This window comes from Pristiophorus japonicus, unplaced genomic scaffold (genome assembly GCF_044704955.1).
Source record: "Pristiophorus japonicus isolate sPriJap1 unplaced genomic scaffold, sPriJap1.hap1 HAP1_SCAFFOLD_469, whole genome shotgun sequence".
Lineage (NCBI taxonomy): Eukaryota > Metazoa > Chordata > Chondrichthyes > Pristiophoridae > Pristiophorus > Pristiophorus japonicus.
This window is the reverse complement of record NW_027254373.1, coordinates 142,406-151,383: the sequence shown is the minus strand read 5'-3', so window position 1 is coordinate 151,383 and position 8,978 is coordinate 142,406. Positions and strand designations below refer to the sequence as shown.

General features: G+C 51.4%; 1 protein-coding gene across 1 annotated transcript in view; it reads left to right on the top strand.

Annotated features, from left to right (window-relative positions):
- Positions 1 to 3,322: 3,322 nt before the first annotated feature.
- The window catches only part of rybpb (RING1 and YY1 binding protein b), a 106,099-nt gene continuing 100,443 nt past the window's right edge, over positions 3,323 to 8,978 (top strand). The window contains exons 1-2 of the mRNA XM_070873429.1: positions 3,323 to 3,564; positions 4,060 to 4,194. Coding sequence (XP_070729530.1) covers positions 3,539 to 3,564; positions 4,060 to 4,194 — 161 coding nt within the window. The 5' untranslated portion in view covers positions 3,323 to 3,538. The remainder of the gene's footprint in view (positions 3,565 to 4,059; positions 4,195 to 8,978) is intronic.

Sequence of the window (8,978 nt, the reverse complement as noted above, 5' to 3'; positions counted from 1 at the left end):
CCCCTCTATCCCCATGTCTCCCCCCCCTCTATCCCCATGTCTCCCCCCCCCCCCTCTATCCCCATGTCTCCCCCCCCTCTATCCCCATGTCTCCCCCCCTCTATCCCCATGTCCCCCCGCCTCTCTATCCCCATGTCCCCCCCTCTCTATCCCCATGTCCCCCCCCTCTCTATTCCCATGTCCCCCCCCTCTCTATCCCATGTCCCCCCCCTCTCTCTATCCCCCCTCCTCTCTATCCCCATCCCCTCTCTATCCCCATGTCCCCCCTCTCTCTCTACCCCCATGTCTCCCCCCCATACTCCCTCTAACCCCATGTCTCCCCCCCCTCTATCCCCATGTCTCCCCCCCCCATACTCCCTCTATCCCCATGTCTCCCCCCCCTCACTCCCTCTAACCCCATGTCTCCCCCCCCTCTATCCCCATGTCTCCCCCCCCATACTCCCTCTATCCCCATGTCTCCCCCTCACTCCCTCTATCCCCATGTCTCCCCCCTCACTCCCTCTATCCCCATGTCTCCCCCCCCCTCTATCCCCATGTCCCCCCCCCCTCTAGCCCCATGTCTCCCCCCCCCTCTATCCCCATGTCCCCCCCCCTCTAGCCCCATGTCTCCCCCCCCCTCTATCCCATGTCTCCCCCCCCCCTCTATCCCCATGTCTCCCCCCCCTCTATCCCCATGTCTCCCCCCCTCTATCCCCATGTCTCCCCCCTCTATCCCCATGTCTCCCCCCCCTCTATCCCCATGTCTCCCCCCCCCTCTATCCCCATGTCCCCCCCCCCCTCTATCCCCATGTCTCCCCCCCTCTATCCCCATGTCTCCCCCCCCCTCTATCCCCATGTCTCCCCCCCTCTCTCCCGGCGCCACAAGCGGCCCTTGGGCGGAGACACTGGAGCCCCCCCTCTCTCTCCCCATGTCTCCCCCCTCTCTCTCTATCCCCATGTCTCCCCCCCCTCTCTCTCCCCATGTCTCCCCCCTCTCTCTCTATCCCCATGTCTCCCCCCTCTCTCTCTCCCTCTCTCTCTATCCCCATGTCTCCCCCCCCTCTCTCTCCCCATGTCTCCCCCCTCTCTCTCTCTCTCCCCATGTCTCCCCCCCTCTCTCTCTCTATCCCCATTCTCTCCCCCTCTCCTCTCTCTCTCTTTCCCCCCTCTCTCCCCCCCTCTCTCTCTATCCCCCCCTCTCTCCCTCCTCCCTCCCTCCTTCTTTCTCTATCCCCCCCTCCCTCTCTCTCTATCCCCCCCTCCCTCTCTCTCTATCCCCCCCTCCCTCTCTCTCTATCCCCCCCTCCCTCTCTCTCTATCCCCCCCCTCCTCTCTCTCTATCCCCATGTCTCCCCTCTCTCTCTATCCCCATGTCTCCCCTCTCCCTCTATCCCCCCCTCTCCCTCCCTCCCCCTCTATCCCTCCCTCCCCCTCTCTCTATCCCCCCCTCCCCCTCTCTCTATCCCCCCCTCCCTCTCTCTCTATCCCCCCCCTCCCTCTCTCCCCCCTCCCTCTCTCCCCCCTCCCTCTCTCTCTATCCCCCCCTCCCTCTCTCCCCCCTCCCTCTCTCCCCCCCTCCCTCTCTCCCCCCTCCCTCTCTCTCTATCCCCCCCTCCCTCTCTCTCTATCCCCCCCTCCCTCTCTCTCTATTCCCCCCCTCCCTCTCTCTCTATCCCCATGTCTCCCCTCTCTCTCTATCCCCATGTCTCCCCTCTCCCTCTATCCCCCCCTCTCCCTCCCTCCCCCTCTATCCCTCCCTCCCCCTCTCTCTATCCCCCCCTCCCCCTCTCTCTATCCCCCCCTCCCTCTCTCTCTATCCCCCCTCCCTCTCTCCCCCCTCCCTCTCTCCCCCCCTCCCTCTCTCTCTATCCCCCCCTCCCTCTCTCCCCCCCTCCCTCTCTCCCCCCCTCCCTCTCTCCCCCCCTCCCTCTCTCTCTATCCCCCCCTCCCTCTCTCTCTATCCCCCCCTCCCTCTCTCTCTATCCCCCCCTCCCTTCTCTCTCTATCCCCCCCTCCCTCTCTCTCTATCCCCCCCTCCCTCTCTCTCTATCCCCCCCTCCCTCTCTCTCTATCCCCCCCTCCCTCTCTCTCTATCCCCATGTCTCCCCTCTCTCTCTATCCCCATGTCTCCCCCCCCTCTCCCTCCCTCCCCCTCTATCCCTCCCTCCCCCTCTCTCTATCCTCCCCCTCTCCCTCTATCCCCCCCTCTCCCTCCCTCCCCCTCTCTCTATCCCCCCCTCCCTCTATCCCCCCCTCTCTCTCCCCCCTCTCTCTCCCCCCCTCCCCCTCTCTCCCCCCTCCCTCTCTCTCCCCCCCTCCCTCTCTCCCCCCCCTCCCTCTCTCCCCCCCTCCCTCTCTCTCTATCCCCCCCTCCCTCTCTCCCCCCCTCCCTCTCTCTATCCCCCCCTCCCTCTCTCTCTATCCCCCCCTCCCTCTCTCTCTATCCCCCCTCCCTCTCTCTCTATCCCCCCCTCCCTCTCTCTCTATCCCCCCCTCCCTCTCTATCCCCCCCTCCCTCTCTCTCTATCCCCCCCTCCCTCTCTCTCTATCCCCCCCTCCCTCTCTCTCTATCCCCCCCTCCCTCTCTCTCTATCCCCCCCTCCCTCTCTCTCTATCCCCCCTCCCTCTCTCTCTATCCCCCCCTCCCTCTCTCTCTATCCCCCCCTCCCTCTCTCTCTATCCCCATGTCTCCCCCCTCTCTCTCTATCCCCATGTCTCCCCACTGTCTCCTGTCTCTCTCTATCCCCATGTCTCCCCCTGTCTCCCTGTCTCTCTCCCTCTATCCCCATGTCTCCCCCTCTCTCTCTCTCCCTCTATCCCCATGTCTCCCCCTCTCTCTCTCTCCCTCTATCCCCATGTCTCCCCCTCTCTCTCTCTCTCTCTATCCCCATGTCTCCCCCTCTCTCTCTCTCCCTCTATCTCCCCCCCCTCTCTCTATCCCCATGTCTCCCACCCCCCCTCTCTCTATCCCCATGTCTCCCACCCCCCCTCTCTCTATCCCCATGTCTCCCCTCTCTCTCTCTATCCCCATGTCTCCCCCTCTCTCTCTCTCTCCCCATGTCTCCCCCTCTCTCTCTCCCCCCCTCTCTCCCCCTCTATCCCCCTCTCTCCCCCCCCCTCTCTCTCTCCCTCTATCCCCATGTCTTCCCCCCCCCTCTCTCTATCCCCATGTCTCCCCCCCCCACACACACTCCAAGCCTGTCCGGGTGATGTAAGATGCCGGGCGCGTGTATTGGCGGTTGGCATGTCACGTGCGCGGCCGGCCGGGGCGGGTGGGCGGGCGGCGGCGGCGGCGCTGCTCGCGGGCTCCCCGCGCGGAGGGCGGAGGCAGGCGCGCGTGCCACAGACGGACCCGGCTGCACTCGAGTCCGCTCCGCTCGGCTCGGCTCGCGCCGCTCCCTCCCACCCTCCCTCCCTTCCCCGCCCTGACCCGACCCGACCCGACCCTCCGGGCTCTCGCTCCGTCTGCCCGCTTCCTTCCACCACCACCACCACCACCACCACACACACCACACACACAAATCGCTCGCTATTTTTTTGTTGTTGTTTTCTCCGCGGCATGGGGGACAAGAAGAGCCCTACCAGGTAACGCGCGCCGTGCTGAGGGGAGGGGAGGGGAGGGGGGGAGAGCGAGCGGGCGGCGGGCGGCGGGCGGCGGCGGGGGGGGAGCGGGGAGGTGACAGACCTTTAAATGGTGGAGCTGGTGTGTGTGTGTGTGTTTTCTCTCAGCTTTCACCCAAGTGGCTTGGGGCTCACCGTGCAGCCATGGCGGCCGGTGCCGTCCACACACACACACACACACTCACTCACTCTCGGGGAGGGGAGAGCGATGGGTGAGGGAAAGGACGGCGGGGAAGGGGAGCGAAGGAAGGAAGGAAAGAAGGAAAGAAGAAAAAAAAAACCACAAGCCATTTATTTCTTCTTGTTGCCGAGCGGCGCTCGGGTGTCCGGGGGGGGCGGGCGGGCGGGGGCAATGTCGGAGTCGTGACTGTGTGTTGTGTTATTTAATGTCCTCTCTCTCTTTTTTTTTCCCCCCCTTTCTTCTTTTTTTTGTTTTGTGTGGTGTTGTTTTTATTGCAGTTTTTCAAGGCCAAAGAGGCAAGCCAAACCTGGCTCGGAGGACGGCTTCTGGGACTGTAGTGTCTGCACCTTCAGGAACAGTGCGGAAGCTTTCAAATGCAGCATTTGCGATGTACGGAAAGGGACGTCCACTCGGTGAGCGACCAGTTCTTTCGATTTTATGTGTGTGTGTGTGTTGCCTTTTTTTGATTGTGTGTGTGTGTGTGTGTGTGCCTGGAAATCATTAAATACTGGTTGAATCCAGACTTGTTGATTTTTTTTTTGCTACCGTGGCTGGATGGATTCGATTGCATTTGGGGGCTTTGTAATAGAATGGTTATATAATGCCCCGTCCGTGTGTGTCTGTCTGTGTTCTGTGTCTCTCTCTGTCTGTGTGTGTGTGTGTCTCTGTCTGTCTGTCTCTGTCAGTGTGTGTCTGTGTGTGTCTCTGTCTGTCTCTGTCTGTGTGTGTCTCTGTCTGTCTCTGTGTGTATGTGTGTGTGTGTCTCTGTCTGTGTGTGTGTGTGTGTCTCTGTGTGTGTGTTTAAGTCTGTCTCTGTGTGTGTGTCTGTGTTCTGTGTCTCTCTGTCTCTGTGTGTGTGTGTGTCTCTGTCTGTCTGTCTGTCTCTGTCAGTGTGTGTGTGTCTGTGTTCTGTGTCTCTCTGTCTGTGTGTGTGTGTCTGCCTGTGTCTGTCTGTCTGTCTGTCTCTCTCTCTGTCTGTGTGTGTCTGTCTGTGTTCTGTGTCTCTGTCTGTGTCTCTGTCTGTGTTCTGTGTCTCTGTCTGTCTGTCTCTGTGTGTCTGTGTTCTGTGTCTCTGTCTGTCTCTCTCTGTCTGTGTGTGTGTGTCTCTGTCTGTCTGTCTCTCTGTCTGTGTGTGTGTGTCTCTGTCTGTCTCTCTCTGTCAGTGTGTGTGTGTCTGTGTTCTGTGTCTCTCTGTGTGTGTGTCTCTGTCAGTGTGTCTGTGTGCTGTGTCTCTGTTTGTCTCTCTCTCTCTGTGTGTCTCTCTCTCTTTGTGTGTGTGTGTGTCTCTGTCTGTGTGTCTGTGTTCTGTGTCTCTGTCTGTCTCTCTCTGTGTCTGTGTGTGTCTCTCTGTGTCTGTGTGTGTCTGTGTGTGTGTGTGTGTGTCTGTATGTTGGACGGTCACTGCTTGTCTGATTATAAAATAAAGGCTAGGATTGAGGCTGCCATGACATTCTGTTGTAAATGGCAGGCGGCTGGAGATGGGCATGATCATGGGGGAGGTAACCGAGAAGGGGCGGCGGGGCGCTGCTCCTGGGGAATGTGTTTAACTCTTCAGCCTCACACACACAGCTCTTATCACCCACTTGCTTTCTGATAAATTTCACGTCGAGGTGAGTACGCGTTTGTCCTTGGGGCAGGTTTTAAAATTGAATATGTCATGCAGAGGTTGGTGCTTTTGGTTCATGTATTTTTTTTTTGCATAGCGACACACAGTGCATGGTGAAGTAGTGAGAGGATTTATTTCTCTTTGTGTATCCTTCCAGTTTTTAGCGTACGTGACTCTTGGCTTAAAGTAAATCATTTACCAGCGGTTTGGGTGAATCCACTTTCCTTAGTGGTTGACACTGCACGTCTGAGCTTAAAGCGATGAGTGCATGGAAGAGTTTCAGGAACTGCTTATAAACTTCGATGATTATCGTCATTTATGAAAATATTTTTTCTCTTTTTTTTAAATGACGGCATTTCTGTACTTGCTTACAGCTGTGAGTAATACTCGGCTTTCTGCAGAAATCCCTGTGTGGGTTGTTTATTGTGATGTGGCCGAGTTCTGACTATTTATCTGACGCAGTGATTGAAACTTCTTGTGGGGAAACACTTTCAGAAAGTTATGTCTGTTTTCTGCGGAAACAACTGATGCATGAAAAAATGTTGTGAGAACCGTAAGATTTCAGCATCTAATCCCAGTCACAAGCAAATGCGTTTCCTGTCTCTTTAAATTGTTCTGACGTATTGGATGACTTGTTTTACAACGTCGGACAATTTGGCCAACCTACTTATATTTTTAAGACGTTTTTGTTTGCTAGAATTTATTGCTACAGTTTTCTAAAGTGTTGAATATCGAGGCAAAAGGCTTTTTGATGGAGGGCAACGCTTCCAGATTCAGTCAATGAACCGACGTAGCTTTTATCCCATGGGGCTAAGAGGATGGAGCATGTTATGTGCAGAGGCGTCACGGTGGAATGCATCTTTCAGCGTGTTCATTCAGTGCAGCGATACTACACTGGCCTCCAAAAATTAACTATCTATATCCCGGAATTAAATGAACATGCGTAACGTCAGCGAAGGGGCACCATAGTTACTGCTGTTTTGTCCATCGATTTGTAGGATTTCCTGCATTATAAACCATCGTAACAGTTGCATTCCCAATCACTGAGATCAAAGCAGCATTGAAGAAAACTGCAGTTTTGAAATGACCTGATACATTTTTTTTAAATTGGGGAATGGCATTGCCGTTAATTTTTTTTTGTTGTATTTATGCAAATAGAATATGAATAGAAATCATTTTTTACTTGAACCATACCTTGTGTGTGTGATGGGAATGACACACTGAATTTGCATTTTGGAGTTCTGCTGTTGGATTGGTTAGATAGGTGGTCCCCTTCAAACTTTTCAACTTTGACTGCTAGTTCAGTGGAAAATCCAAATGTTAAATGTGTTTTCAAAATGACTAACAACACAAAAATTGGGGCATGCAATGTAGATTTGCTGCTCTCTTTTGCAGTTTTGGAATTTTGATTGTAGGCAAGACTATAATGGACAATAAGAAATGGCAGACTTGTTAAGCAAGCACTTTTTATATCCATTTTCAGTGGCGATTGAGGACAAAATACTAGTGACGCAAGGGAACTTAAAAACAACTGAGTGAATTTAATGTTTTCGGAAAAAAATAATGGGATTTAAGATTGAAAAATCTGAGGAACCTGATGGTTTCCATCCCACAGAATTAAAAGAAATAGATGAGGAAATTGCAGTTGAGTTGGGTTATAATTTTCCAAAAGTTTCTAGATTCAGGAATTGTGCATTTTGAATTGGAAAATTGCAAATGTTACTCCCATTATTTAGGAGGGAGAGATACATCAGTTGTCGGGAAGTTACTGGAATTTCATTTTGGAGATAGTGATTGAGCACTTGAAGTAGGAGCCGATCAGAGAGTCAGCAATATTCAATCTCAATATTGAATATCTGTAAGATTGAAACCATTGTTTTCAGTTCTTGCCATAAACTCTGCTCCCTTACCAGTGACTCTATCTGCTCCCCCATAGAGTCCTTCCCTCCTTGGCCACTCACTTCGGCTGAATGAGACTATGCAAAACTTTGGTGTTCTGTTCAACCCACAGGTGAACTTCAAAGCCCAGAGCCTATCCCCCATGACCATTTACTTCCACCTGAGCCCCACTGCTGTTAAAACGCTCATCAATGCTTTAGTCCCTAGGACTCTTTCTCAGAAGTCTGCCTTACTGACTTTCCATCTGTTGCCTGACATGAACTCCAACTTTTCAGAAGCTTAAGTGCTTTGGGATGTTTTTAGGTTAAGTGTGCTATATAACTGTAAGTTCAGTCTCCAGTCTCTGCTGAATTAGCTGATCTTGACTAAAGCTGCTGTAATTGGCCTTGATGCTCTTGAGTTAGAGGGGGGAAATCAGTCAAATTGTGTTCTTACTCCCTGTTTAAAAATTACAAGAGCATTGGATAAGGATGAGATAGGGGTTTGCTGCAATCCCCCCTGTCCTGTGGGTTGAATAATTCTGTCAACATTCACATGGCTAGGTACACCTCTTGGTGATTTATCAGAAGGACGTGGCCCTTATACATTTGTACCCTGATGTGAATCGGTGCATTTGGGAGAGGAGTGGAGACATTTGATTTTCTGTTTTTATAGAATAATGACTAACAAGCACAAAGTTTTGCAGTTTTAATGGAAAAGGTTGTGAGGGACAGTGTGGCTAAATGTCAGTGGTTTTTACTGCCCCAAGTTTGATATCCATATGTTCAAAATTAATAGAGAAGTGCAAAGAGACTACTTCTTGGATGCGAAAAGTTCAGGATAGAATTTTAATGTGTTTAGTACTTTCTTTATAAAAAATAGTAGTTGAGCTTTATTATTTTGGGTAAAGGCTGGAAAATGGAGAGTGGATCAGAGGCATTTTTGTTCCCCTTTTATTGTTTATAATTTTGGAATTGCCCAAAATTCTTGGAGTTGCTGGAACAAGTTCTTAATAAGCTGTTAGATATACTTGCATGTTATGAGATGTATGCTCAGTTTGTTTCCATATTGTACTTGAATTTAGTGCAAATGCTGGTTTATCTTGTGTTTGGAACCATTCTAAAAGTTGTTAAACTTAATTTTGCTGTAAATTGTTATATAATGAAATACTTTGGCTTTTATGGAGAATAAAGCAGTGCCGTGTTGCCTTTTCCCCAGTTCTATTTTCTCTCGCTCGCCATCCTTTTTCTGGCCTGGAAAATTCTATTTGCAGTGTTGAGAGCTAGTGATCTGCTTTTCTGAAAATGTTTAAATGAGTCACTGAAATTGTTTTTCACTGTCATTGTTGAAAATGTGAGCGGAGTACAGAGAAAGTTCATGCTACCAACTTTACTGCAAAACTAGAATAGTGTGGTTAATGTGTCAAAGTGAGATTTCAGATATCTGCATTGAGCACGCACAAATACATTCATTCTCCAGGGAATCATAGATTTACGGCACAGAAGTTTTATCTTTTGACAAGTTTTTTTGACTGACAGCAAATGTTATTACTTCAGTTTAATTATTCTATCGAAGCAGCTTTCTACACTTAAGGCTTGCATCGTGGCTAGCATGGTATCACATTAGTTTGTAGCTTCAAAATGTGCATTTCAATAAAACAAAATTAAATGATTAGGAAAAACTTATACCTGCTGTAAAAATCGATTGTTTCTC